Genomic DNA, 14107 nt, shown 5'->3' with positions numbered 1-14107 from the left:
ATAAGGTACATCAGGTGTTGAGCTTCCTCCTCCCTCCTCAAAAGAGTAAATGACTTGGTTTACCTGGAGACCGTCCGACCAGAGGGGGAGCAGATGGAGTACATTTGATAACACTCATTTATTTTTCCGTCAAGCCACGCTTGTACGTGGCTCATCATGTGAGGATAGCAGTTGTTTTTGGGTGGGACATGGATGACCTGGATGGCTCCTGGTCGGTGTCCCTGCAGGCAGCATCGGCCAACGCGAGCTCGCTGGAGGGCGCGGGGCTCGGCGTGTCCAGGCAGACGCAGCTGCTCCTGGAGATCCTCATGGTGCTGATGTGTTTGGGCGCTGTGACAGGTAAACAATTAAACTGAATCCTGTTATTTATTTTTTAAAGCATCAACAAAATGTCTGACTTGTAATTTCTGTTATGTTCTACTTATTTAAACACAATGTCCCGCTTAAAGTTTCATCTTGGATCCATACTGTTAAGCAAAAGCACATAAAATCAACATTATACTTTCTTGTTCAGCGCCTTAATGATATTACACGAATAACACAGTGACCGACTCCATTTTCACGGCTGCACAAATGGAAAATTCTTCATATCTTGCATCATTTCAGATGTAATTTGGCAAGCAATAATTGTATTTTGGTAGTTCATGGGATATTGGCCAAAGTTCTAATAAGGCACCCTTTATAAATTAATTGTTATTGTTTTTCAAGTGGTTAATAAACCATTTACTAATGATCTAAAGATCAATCTTGCTATAAAGGGATTTTTGGGTTGCCAAGTTGTGAAATATCCCTTTGACTGGTGTTTATCCTCCAGCATGGCATTTGCAGTGTCTTTTTTATTAGCTCTTTAATCAAAAGACGCAATGCAACATTTACTTCTGACCTTCTGGAAAAGAACTGCAGAGCTTCTGGAACCAATATGTATTTATTGCTGAAATGTTGTAAAAACATTTTCATCAAATACTTATTTGACATTTGAAACTACAAAAGTTATACCCATTTCACTTTATTAATGACTTGCTAATTATGCCTTCAAGCCTGCAGTCATAAATGTATGACTGCAGGCTTGATGCATAATTAGAAAGTCAGATGATCATGACCTTTTATTATTGACTTTGTTGACGTTTGAAACAGGGTACTTGCTACTGCTCAGTTAACTATCATGGGCTCAGCATTCTGCAGTGCTGTAAAGCAAGATAAGAGATTTTTTTTGCTTGTTTCCTTGCAATTTAGTATTTCTGAATTCAGTTATTAAATCACTGGTTTACTAGTGTTTGGATTTGTGTCTCTATTGCTGGGTTACAGATGGAAAAGATGTGTGTGTGGTCTAGAATCCAACCAGCCTGACTTCTGTATCATTGTGTTTTTTTGTTTGTATGCGTGTTGTGTTTCTGTGTAGGTAATATTCTTGTCATTGTTATTGTGGCTGCAACCAAGACTTTCCACTCGGTGGCGTCAGTGCTGATTATGAACCTGGCCATCAGTGACCTCCTGGTGGGCGTTGGAGTGATGCCTTTTGTTGCTTTGTCCATCATGAACCATGGATGGGTGGATTGTACTGTACGTCATCACTGTCTAGTACTACAAAATGCTTTACAGTCATGTAACAACACAGCAGTAGTAGTCTCGCATTGCCAGACCTACCTCCACAGCGCTGCGAAGGGAGGTCTGGCCACACAACACTCCTGAATAGGAGAATAAACGGTCAGGGGTTGTTTGCATTTCTTTAAACCAATCACAGTCGTCTTCGGCGGCGCCAAGCTCCGGAGGCTCTGCAAAATAGTCTCTAGTCTAGGAACTTGTTTTGCCGCAAAAGAAAATGTCACATACAATATTAGATAAAGTGAACTGTACATTACAGTAACGTGAGCTATTTAAATTAGCTGGATACATGGTTAAACATAATTTCCTCCTACCAGTGTATTGCCTTGTATATTTTGTCCATTGCAAATCCCCGCCAATCGGTCCCAAAACGTCCCTGTTGGAGAGTAAATGCCAAACGATTCAAGCAGGCCTACCTTGTTGCACAATCCAAATTTGCCTTAAAGCTTACCATTTTCAGCCTGTAACGTTGCTCAGATGCGACCGCAGTTAAAGTTAACTCAAAGAAAGCCGGCGAAACTTCTGGTGGCACCGGAACAATCCCGTAAATGAACCGTCTTCGATTCGATGTAGACTACAGCATTAGTGTCTAACATGATCCGAAGCTGATACCACCTATTTCCCTTGGAGTGAGTGTACATGTGATGACATACTGTCTTTCTCCTGTCTGACAGGACCTCTGTCTGTACGTGGGCTACACCTCCTCTGTTTACTGTACAGCTTCTGTACTGACATTGGCAGCTATTGCCCTCGACCGCTACCACTCCATCGTGGACTGCCTGCGTTACAGCTCCCGCTGCACCCTGTGGAGGACCTGCGCTGTGGTCCTGTGGATCTGGCTGCAGGCCCTGGTCACCAGTTGTCCTCCCCTGCTGGGCTGGAGCTCTGTCAGCTATGTGGTTCCCATGTACAGCTGTGCTGTCAACTGGGCCAGCAGTCCCAGCTACACGACTTTCATGGCTGCCCTCTCCTACCTCATACCGGCAGTGGTCATCCTCTTTTGCTACGTGAACATCGTCAAGGTGGCCCGCAGCCATGCCAGGAGGATTCATACATTGGAGGACTCTGTACAGCGCAGCAGGAATCCAAGCTTCGCCCGTGGTGATTCATCTCACCAGCACTGTGGGAGCCTCCGCAGCCCCTCGACACTGATTTATCATGTAAGTGGACAGTTTGTGTCTGAGGTCAGTACAGAAGCGGGGAATTATATCAGCCCTGCTCTCCCTGATTCTGCGACAGAGCAGAATAACCCTGCATCCAGACGTTTGTTCTCCTTCCTGGCTCAGGGCACCTCCCAGCCATCGCTGCAGCACCATAACCATCATGGAGTGCTGCGTCTTTTCCTGGTCATCTCGGCCTTCTTCCTCTGCTGGACACCTTACATAGGCGTTGCCCTGGTTCAGGCAACAGAAACTGCAATCTCAGGCCAATCCAGCCTCGTCCCATCCTCTGCTGTTACCTTTTCATACTGGCTGGTGTTGCTGAACTCTGACATCAATCCACTGCTGTATGCTCTACTTAGCAAACGTTTCCAGGGTGCTCTTCAGGGACTGAGGCAAAAAATAAGAGCTCGTCTGGGGAGTGTGGTGGGCAGGGAAAGGGGTTTCAGGGCAGAGGGACATGAATGCAGGAGCAGCGACCCCTGCACTCTGACCACCATCCACCCTGGTCCACCTTCCTCTGAGAGTTCAATCTGTGATGCCTCCAAGTATTCCTCCTCCATTTTTACTGTTAGCACTGACTTCAAACATCACTCTAGGGAGCATCTTTGCAAAGTGTGTCACCATGAAAATACTTTCCCATCATGCTCCATGTGGCAAGATGCTGGTGGTGAAGGGAAAGTGGACTGTCTGCAGGTGCCCTCTCGGCCGCAAGAGGGCAGCAGATTACCTTTCTCTGCCCTGACTCAGGATCATCAGGCCACTTTCTTCTACGGACAGATTACAGTCAGAGTAGAGCATGATGTTTGTTAGTCTGATATCTGCAGATGTTGCAGAATACTTCTTATAGGACTAACATTTGTTTTTGTTATTGATTAAGCTGTTGATTATTTTCTCAGTTAATTGATTAATCATTTGGGCAATACAATGTCAGAAAGTAATAAAAAAAATGTCCATCACAATTTCCCAAAGCCCAGGTTGGCATATTTACTGTGCTTGTTTTGTCATAACTCATAAACCCAAATATATTTACTTTATTAAAGAAGACCAGCAAATATTCACATTTGAGAAACTAGAATAAGTGATTTTTGTGGCATTTTTGCAAAAAAATAAAGACGAATGATGAAATTATTTTTCTGTCTATCAACATATACATTGATCAATCATTTCATATGTTCATATAAGACATATTCAAATACCTTGTGTTGTCTGTCCCATGTTCCAAAACCCCAAAATATTCTACAAAGTATCTTATAATATATATCATTACAAGAAAAGGTACAAAGCCTCACATCTGAGAAACTGACACCAGCAAATGTTAGCATTTTTGCTTGCAATATGACTGAAAAGATTATCAAAATAGCTGCAGATTAATTTATACCCATCGATGTATCGACTAATTGTTTTAGCTCTAGCTGAGATCAGTGATAGTGAAGCACAGAACTACAACCCTGAGGAAAAAACAAACCTCGACAAGGAAATGTATTGAAAAGAAATCTTTTATATAGTACATGTGATTACACTTGAAGACACCCAACAGAAGATTTAATAAACCCATCATTTATTCACACTCTAAATATTTCTTCCTCAAATGTGATAATCATATGTTGCATCTCAGTGTAAAAATCATCATTCCTTACAAAGGTTTACATTTATGTCTAGCAATAATTCCAGAGGAATACAATATTATAATTTATTGTCATAGAGCATGACAATGGGAAACAGTGCTAATGTATTCTATTGCAAAACAAAGAAAAGGCAGTGAAGTGGACTTCAGCTGTATCTGCTCATACAGTACATGTGCATGCTCGTCCTGCAGATTTCACTCACTGTGCCCTTGAAGTTAGACAGAAACCAAATATAAAAAAAAGTCCTGTATGATGCGTCAAGAGTTAGTTCCAAAAAATGTCGGTCAGGTGAGAACAAGAAGGATCCAGTAGTATTAAAGAGTGTCTCTGAAGCAGTCTGTAGTGGCACTGTAAAATACAGATGGCACGTAGCGAGCATGTGTGGTCAAGTGATGTTCATACATTCACAACAAGGCAGAGTTTCCACCAGTCGCTTTACAAGGCGTGTGCCTCAGTCGCTCTCAGGTTCATCTAAGTTGTTAACTTGCCTCAGAAATGTGATTGATGGAAACAGATACACTAAGACATTTTATTTTTTTTGACAAAGAGCCGAGGTGAACAAATGGGAACCATTCTAATGTGTCAGCTCACCTCTCCTCAATCCACAGTGAGACAATTTTCATCTACTGTCTGCACTGATATTTTCTCCAGGAAAACAAATGTAAGTCATAATTGCCAAAGATTAGTTTGTGTGGATATTAAGTCTAGAAAGTTAAATGTGATAGGAATTCAAAGGGAGGCTCAGTGATATAGCTAGGTTGATGAACGTTATTAAAGGAGTAGTTCCAAGTTTCCATGTCATGTTAGTGTTCCTGTTATGTTAGTGCTTTTAGTCCATCCAAAGATTGGTATACCTGAAACATGAATTGTGAAAATTGACCGGTTAATAGTTTAAACAGCTTATGGACAGTTAAAAAAAACTAACATTTTATATTATTTGAATGACAATACATGTCCTGCAAATTCATGTATTACCAATATTGTTTGCTGCCAGTATCTCGGCAACAGAAAATGTGAGGCAAGTGCTTTATGAATGGACTGAAAGCACTTGAACCATCTCATGCATTGAAAACGTATGAAATAGAGATACTGGATCTCTCGTGACTTAACTGCGGGCCAGAGCAATGGGTGTCAGCTTTGACTAGAGTGGGAGTTTAGCCCCAGGAAAGCTCATAACCACAGGGGGCCAATCAGTGTGGTCAAAAAGGACCTGACCTCTTCTCTCAGAGTTAACAAAGAGAGGTGTTGTGAAAAGCATCTTCATCTCTAGATTGATCGTCAGGTGTCCAGACAGGTCCCTTCACACCAGATTAGCCCATTGGGTCCACAGCTCCAGGACATGCACAGTGTGAGACACAGCTACAGTATGTACAATGCATGAAAGGCTTGTTTTTGTCATTTATGTTTACACCTGAGGGACACCACTGTGGGCCCCCTTTGTTTTCAGGCATTCAGCATTTTAGGCATTCTTCTTTGGATCTCAAAGGTGTGTAAATGTGTACATGTTAAAGACAGCAAGTCCACACGGTGTTAGGCCTGCTTTGAAAAAGTTTTTTTTTTTCTTCTCAAAACTGAAAAATATCAGGCAAGTTGGCAAGTCTTCCCAGGCGCAAGGATGTAGTGAATCCATGGAATGATAAGGAGGTACAACAAAATTATTACGTGACTCCATCAGCTACACGTGATAATCTTTTGAGTAAGAGGGGTTACAATTGATATTGTCCATGTCCATGCACCAACTCTGATCATTTCTAAGTGGAATAAATGCCAAATGAATGATACACAATTTGTGCCTCCTGCATCTCCCCTCTTGACCAAAATGTTACTGATAAGAGGGAAGTCTAAAATACTTTTTTCATCCAGGGAGCTTCGTGAAAGAGAGGGCAGGTCAAATGTGCCGACATCGAGGTGGTAACGTGTCTCTCTCCCTGTGTCTCTCTCTGTGTGTATGTTTGCATGGTGATATTTCATGGAATCAATGTGCAAATGTTGACATGGAGGTCCTGGCTCTCCCTCTCCAGTTGAGCCCTGTGGTGGCGCCCACCTCTCCACCGACCTCTGCCGGCTCGTCACGTTTGCGCAGCTTTGCGCTGAGCTGGATGATGCACTGGTCCCAGTCCTCCGGTAACAGCAGCATGAGGAAACCCAGGAAAATGATGAACACAGCAATGAGGCGCACTGTGTTGAAATTGATTTCACATGTGTAGAGGTCCACCACTGTAAAATTAGGAGGAGGCATTAGTATGAGCCATATGAAGGAATTTGCAAATATTGTGCCAAACAAACAAGAATTGATAGGATTAATGTAAATATTAAATATGCATAGTGGAATGTTATTCACTATGGTTAATTTGTTTGTCACAGAAAACATCAAATTATACAATGAGAAGAAAACCAATTTGAAATTTAAATTATATTCATCAAATATAGATGATAACCTTTGGGGGGATTTTAATGCCATCAAATATTAAATGGTGGCCAGATTGAAAAAGTTAGGTTTGGGAGGAATGCAAAGAGACTTACTGGCATTTACAGGGACACTTAGGACGATGCCAATGGAGATGAATGTTGGGTATGTTATCGCAATGCCAAAGTTCACCAGGACGTTGAAAGCTGTGGGAAGAAGCACAATCAGATCAGCAGCAGACTACAAAATGAGGGTGTGAAACCACAAAACTTCCAAAATGATATTCATGGGTTGCATAATAATTGCATTATCAGATTTAGGCACAACATTGCTCCATAAGTCATCTTTCCGTACCAAACTGCAGGCCTGCAACCCCACAGAGGTAGGCCCAGGGGATGTCTCCAAGTGAGCCGATGTACTCCACATGTGAAAAATACAGGATGACCGGAACAAAGCTAAGGAAAAAGAAGTTGGCGCTTCCAACAATGCTCAGAAAGAGTGCAGCCTCTCCAAATTTGGCACTGCCCAGGACCATCTTGAAGAGCACCTGAGGACAGACGGGGGAAGAGTCATGAATGCACAAAATCTGCCCCCTTGAGGAGCAGAGGGATATTGCAGAGGCGTGCCCCTGCCAAGTACCTGTCATGTTTCTGGCACAGGGTCGCTGCTGTCTGTTTATCACATTAGAGCAGCGGGGGGGCAGAGGAGACCAGAGCGCTGTCAAAATATAGCTATCTGTCCCCTAACCTCCTTGTTCAGGACATTGCAGCCCGAGGTCAGCAACCAAACACTCACATATCACACACTTCTGTCAGCTGAGTCTTACATTTCATAATCTCCTCCTGTCTTCTGTCACCTGGTTACATAAGTAGAAGGCAGCTAGTCCAGGATTTCTTATATAAGACAAGACTATTTACAGTATACATAATTTATGTATTATATTATTGCTATTTTCAACATTTCTTATTCTTGTGCAAATGAAGGTGTCACTACAGGAGAGGTTTATGGAAGGACACAAGCCCAGTAATGTTTTTTACAATCGATATATTGCAAACAAATACCTTGTAGAGGGCTGACATCGAAGCAGAGGCCACGACCAAAGTAATACCGATGACTGAGTGGCTGTGGAATCCATCAGCGTAGGTCATCATTACAATGCCTGCTATGGCCAAGATAGCAGCTACTATCTGTAGAGAAAGAGAGAGAGAGACAGAGAGAGAGCAAGAGAGAGATAGAGAGCGAGACAGAGAGAGAAGGAGGAACATCAGCGAATGACGGATGGACTACACGCTGCTCGCAGCGTGGTGATAAAGACACCCAAGCCTTTCCTGCTGTGTAGGGACACAGCAGGCACACATGGCACATATGATTTCACTGCAGAAGCGTCACGGGACACGGCTTGTAATGGTGTGATTAAAATGTGGGGCTTATTTTATCCTCCGCAGTCTGCTCATTTGGTATTTACATTTTCTCACATTCAGGCAAACACAAGCACTTATACACCCTAAGTGGTGGAATGTAACTAAGTACAGTTACTCAAGTACTGTACAATTTGGAGGTATTTGTACTATTTTATGATATACTTCTACTTGACTGCGTTTTGGATTGTATTGTACTTTTTACTCCACTATATTCATTATTTGGTTTCTTTTCAGATTAAGATTTTACATAAAATAAATATTAATACATGACATAAACTAATAAAATACAAAAATGTAACTAGTGGTTTCAGCTTTTTTTGTGTGCTTGTGACCCCTTACTGTACATAAGCTGTTGGTTGTTCCACCAAATAGACATTTCTCCTTTAAACCTCTCACATGGTTTAATTTTAATAACTGTTTGAGGTACCAAATAAGTAAAACTCTCTAATATTTTTCACTAAAATCAAAGATTGTTTTCGTCTTTCCTTTCCTATTAAATCTTCTGACAGCAGCTCAGATTTATCTGAGGTAATAAGTAATATAATTATGTAATATATTATATCAGAGACAGGGACTGAATTTCTGCAAAACCAACTACTTTTACTTGTAATACTTTAACTTAATTTATCTTATAATACTTCTGTACTTTTACTAGTATAATTTTAAATGCAGGACTTACTTGTAGTGGAGTGTTTTTACATTAATGTATTGGTACCTTTACTAAGTAAAGGATCTGAGTACATCTTCCACCACTGTACACACTCCAGATGAAACTGTTCTCAGATTCACAGCGCACATGCTTTCAACACAGCTGGCAGCTTCTACAGTGTTGGCTTGATTGTCTGACATTGATTTTCGTTACACTGCCATCATGTTTACAAACCAAATACCCCCCCCCCTGATCTGCCAGCCCCCCACTCCTCACACCCACTCCCATTCCCTGCCTCTGCAATTATCACAGCTTCAAAATGCCACCAAAACCATGTTTAATCCTGCTTTAAGAATCCATACCAAAATCTTTCATCTACGCTTTATACACTTAACGTTTGTCTTTGCTATATGTTTGAGTGTATGTGTGTGTGAGAGTGTTCAGCTGAAGAATAGCAATGGGGACAGGGTGCCGTCCAGCTGAGTGGATAAGCTGTGCATTAAAAAGGTGTCAGGAAGATAAATGAGCCATATGTTTTTGCTTGGCCAAAGCCCTTGGGCACCTTTGCCAAAATGGCTGTTTCTGCAGTGCAGGCTGGCTGTCAATCACAGCTATACCTTTCTTCTCGTGATAGACTTTTTGCTTACAAGGTCAGCGACCACACATGTGTTAGTGTTTTAGTTTCTTGAGATGTTTTAGCACAGCGTCAAAGGAGGAAAGCAGCATGTCACCTGCACATTGAGTAGCTTATGGGATAACAGTGTTATTACTGCAGTATGCAGATGTGGATTAGGCTGTATCTCACTTCATTAACAATTGATACATCCAAATGCAAGTCACACATCAGCCAAAAGGCTCGTGGATTTATTTCATGACCTTCTAACCATTCTGACTTTGCCACCAAACTGAGCCATTTTTGTATGTACACAATATCACTGAAACAACATGTTTAATCCCTGTTTAATAAGGATGATTTAGCATCCCAAATCTTTCTCTCTCCCCTCCTTCACTTTCATGACAAACTTGTCCAAGATCCCCTGCATTGCTGCATACATCCAAACACTGCAATCCCCACCACCAAGCAAAAGAGAGAGAGAGAGAGAGAGAGAGAGAGAGAGAGAGAGAGAGAGAGAGAGAGAGAGAGAAAGAGAGAAAGAGAGAGAGAGAGGCTGGGGGTGTAAGGGAGAGAGAAGCAAGATTATTACAGTATTTGTCTCCTACTGAGGCCTTTCATCGCATATAATGGGGGTGGGGAGTTAGGGCATGCACAACGGAGAGATGGGGTGGTTGTGAGTGTGTGAAAGAGAAAAGGGGGAAAGCCATTCTGCAGAGTGCAGGACGGCTGCAGCTATGAAAGCATCTGAGGAGTGCAGTGGGGATACCTCAATTCACAAACCCTCACTCCTTCTCTCTCTTCATCCGAACAAAATCATCTGACAAAAACACACACAGACACACACCAGGAGGCCCATTCGAATGGCACAGTGATCACTGGTGGGAAAGCAAGTTGTCACAAAGGTAACATGCTCTCTACTCCTGATCCCTGCTTGTGTATGTGCAGCTCAAACATTCAACTGCAAATTCAGTCAGAGCAACACTACACATATTATTTGCATTCCTTTCAGAGTTATGTACACACCCCCAACCGGCACCGTCAGACACCGCCTACCAAGAGCCTGGGTCTGTCCGAGGTTTTCTCCCTAAAAAGAAGTTTTCCTCACCACCCAGGGTTTCTCGCCACTGTTGCACTAAATACTTGCTCTTGGGGGAATTACTGGAATTGCTGGGTCTTTGTAAATTATAGAGTGTGGTCTAGACCTACTCTATCTGTAAGTATCTTGAGATAACTCATATAAAAAAATTTGAATTGAATTTTGTGTGTCATTATGAGTGAACTCTAGTGCACAATAGAGGTGATACATACACACCAGTACTCAGTTTAGGTCCACACTTTACCATAAGCGCTTAGAGGAAATAGTGGACTTCTTTCTCTCCACCAAACCAAAGAGAGACACAATAAGAAGCCTAAAGGCAAGTGAAGGTTGTCATTTTATCTAATGTTATCCAACATACAGCGAGCCTTTGCCTGACATATTGGTAAGTTATTGGACAATACTGGCTTATCAGAGATATTATGCTAATAGAAGAACAGACATGTAACATAGACAAAAAAATATTCAGCATTTTTGTCTTTGTCTATGTTAATGGATGATGTTCGCTACCCCTCCAAGGTGTCACAAGATAAACCTGATGGGTGGGGAGTTACAGGACAGGAAAGAAGAAAGAGCATACTTCTGCTACACAAAATTTTGTATTTTTCTGACAGTTCTCTAATCTTGGCTTGGTTTTGTGACAACATATGCCTCCACAAGGCTATGAAAATTCTCAAATTGAGTCAATCTAGGAAGGAAAAATCACTATTTGGTGGAGCTACTCATATATCAGATTTTCATGATTCATGATAACTTAAATATACATAATGGAATCGGCCTGAAAAATACAGTACTGGCCAGGCTCTAATCTTAACTGAATTTAGTAGACTGTGGATGGTCAAACATTTAATTAAAAGATAATATCGCGCCATATTGTTGATTCCAAAAACCAAAAGCTACATTGATAATATGTAACCTCATACACACAAACGTAATAGCACATGGACACAAATGACATTCTTTTACCGATTGCTTGTTTGTTTGTTATTATGTTGCTTGTTGTTTTCATAGTGTAGCCTAGAGGCTAAATAATAATTTTACTATTCACACACACACACACACACACACACACACACACACACACACACACACACACACACACACACACACACACACACACAGGTAGATGTACTCACCCTGACCCCCATGAAGCGGTCTCTTAATACAATCCAAGACAGCAGGAAGACGAAGGCCTTGTTACAACAGAAGAGCGCTGACACGTCTGTTGTGTTGATCTTCCTGAGGGCCTGCAGGTACAGGTAGTTGGTGAGGAGCCACAGCAAGCCAAAGGGAGCTATCTTGGTCAAAAACACCTTGGGTGTCAGTCCGTCATCCCCGAAAAACCTACAGCACTCCCTGTGCAGAGATATAATGCAGAGCACAGTGTTAGCATATTGAAAAATGTGATATAACTAATTTAACAGTTGATGAGTTTTTACGGTCCGAGACTTTACAGTAATCAATATTTATGAACACAAACAGCTCTGTCTGAACAAATGATACCAGAGAACATTGCATCGCAGCGCATGTGGGACTGAGAGAAATAAGTAAATATTTACAAATACAATCAGATCTGCCACAAGGCATTACAGTTAAATATTTCTGATCTGTCTCCATTAATGAAAGTAAACTACTCAGGTATTACCAGGTGGAGGCTCCAACATGTCAATATATTATAAATACACTAGGGACATACACAAAAAAAACTGTTTCTGGAACTTATGCATGTTCAATATGTGCAGCAAGTTTGTGATGACTCAGTATAATAAATGATAGTGAGCTCAGTCTTACTGGACATATTTTGGAAGTAAAAGAGAGTCAGTCTGGTGACATTTTGTTATCTTTATGAAGTGATTCAACTTCAAGGGCTGGACTTGATCCTAAAATAGAGAATAATTTATAATTTAGAGAATTTAGAGAGATTTAAGAAGTCAAATATTTGAAAAGAATGAAAATGCCCTTAAATAAAAGCAAACAGTCTAAAGCTATTTGCCTGACTGATAGTCAATGTGTCACAATGTAACGTGAGAGAGGAACCAAAGCGTGACATTATGTATCAGTATCAAAATACTTGATAGTGATCCTGTCTACTCTGTTACTATGTTTGGAAATGTTCTACTCAATAAGATGTTACGTTGCATCACTCTGCTGTGATGCCAAGAAAAACTACACCCTGAGTCAAAATATAACATTTTCGAGATACTGGCATTTTGATTGTGCTCTTGAGTTACACCGTTTACTCTGAAAGCTGCTGGCCCTGTGAAAGTAATGAAGCAGCATTAGCTGAGGAGTGGCATTGTTATGAATCAGCTCCAGAGAGCTGAGTCAGCAGCACTAAACTCGCACCCCCTTTATAAACACATTGATTGAGTGGCAATCACATTAAAGTCTATCATCATTTCATTACAGACACTGGATACACCACCTTCAAATCCAAACACTGGATAGTTTGTGGGTTGTTTCTGCTGTACTGCTGCACTTGTGAGACCTGTAATCTGCATTGATTTTGGAAAGTCTTCCAGATCTACAACTGCACTGAGGAAAGTTGTAGAGCAGCATCCAGCAGCAACATGTTTCAAATCTGCAAGTCGTTCTCTGGTGGTAGACATTTTAAAGAGCCTGGACATCATTTGTATTTGGTTTCCTTGGTAATGAGAAAATAAAAATCAGCAATAGAAGTCAATTTATTTATTATTATTTTTCCGATCTTTTAAGTCAATTAAGCAACTTAACTGAGCAAGCTCCAAGTCTGCAATATTAAAACCTAAGGAAAAAAAGCTAGTAAGTGGACCTTGAGTTAATATTGTTTTTGGACAAACTACTTTCTCCAAGGTCAAGAATCATACACACTAATTGTTATTTTAGCTGCCCAGAGAAAAACTCTCACATGCAAAGGTTTCAGGAACTGAGAAAAACATCCTTGCTTTCACACTGACAACTTTTGAATTCATTCAAAAGACTTTTAAAATGATTTATTAATAACCAAGAACAGTCAAACCCTCTCAAACAACAGCAAAGAGAAGCATGTACTCCTCATATTGAAGTCAAAAGCACATCAGGTAGCAGATTTTTGCCAAAAACCCATGATGAATGGATCGTTTTAAGTGTGAATGCACCTCTAACACACTTAAGTTTATATTCTTTAAGTTTGCTGCAGCAGCATAACTAAAGATGGCATTGGAACCTGATATTACAAATTAAGTTAATGGTGGGCTATTTTGGAAAACAAATATGAACAGGGAGTGACTGTGCATAACTAACCAGCAAACATGGAAGGTAAACAACTCTGGTCAATCAGTAAGATTATCAACAGGCTTACATTAAGAGAATGCTGATATTCCAAATTCTGATTGCAAGCAGCTGTCTTGTCTTGCGACCTTTTTTGGGGATCTCGTCCCCAGGTTTGAAACCACTGTATTCATATATTTCCCACAAGGCTTTTCAACAATCTCCACAGGATGTGCCTAAGCATTTCAGCTGTAGATTTGATCTGTATAAAGAAGAATAGTGAGACTATTTCTTCGTTCC

At 41.1% G+C, this 14107-nt stretch overlaps 2 protein-coding genes across 3 annotated transcripts in view; one reads left to right on the top strand and one right to left on the bottom strand.

The window, feature by feature from the left end:
* The first annotated feature begins 2 nt into the window (after positions 1-2).
* LOC144532426 (5-hydroxytryptamine receptor 1D) lies at positions 3-3907 on the top strand. Its single transcript, XM_078273182.1, has 3 exons — positions 3-339; positions 1400-1560; positions 2277-3907. The coding sequence occupies exons 1-3, from the start codon at positions 189-191 to the stop codon at positions 3573-3575; spliced, it is 1611 nt and encodes a 536-aa protein (XP_078129308.1). The 5' UTR covers positions 3-188; the 3' UTR covers positions 3576-3907.
* Positions 3908-4243: 336 nt separating this feature from the next.
* slc35f3b (solute carrier family 35 member F3b) overlaps positions 4244-14107 on the bottom strand; it is a 49650-nt gene continuing 39786 nt past the window's right edge. For both annotated transcript variants that reach the window (XM_078272994.1, XM_078272995.1), the window contains 5 exons: positions 11716-11935; positions 7859-7984; positions 7152-7344; positions 6914-7003; positions 4244-6607 (listed from right to left, as the gene is read on the bottom strand). In XM_078272994.1, coding sequence (XP_078129120.1) covers positions 6366-6607; positions 6914-7003; positions 7152-7344; positions 7859-7984; positions 11716-11935 — 871 coding nt within the window. In that variant the 3' untranslated portion in view covers positions 4244-6365. The remainder of the gene's footprint in view (positions 6608-6913; positions 7004-7151; positions 7345-7858; positions 7985-11715; positions 11936-14107) is intronic.

This window comes from Sander vitreus, chromosome 17 (genome assembly GCF_031162955.1).
Source record: "Sander vitreus isolate 19-12246 chromosome 17, sanVit1, whole genome shotgun sequence".
Lineage (NCBI taxonomy): Eukaryota > Metazoa > Chordata > Actinopteri > Perciformes > Percidae > Sander > Sander vitreus.
This window is presented reverse-complemented; position numbering and strand designations above follow the sequence as displayed.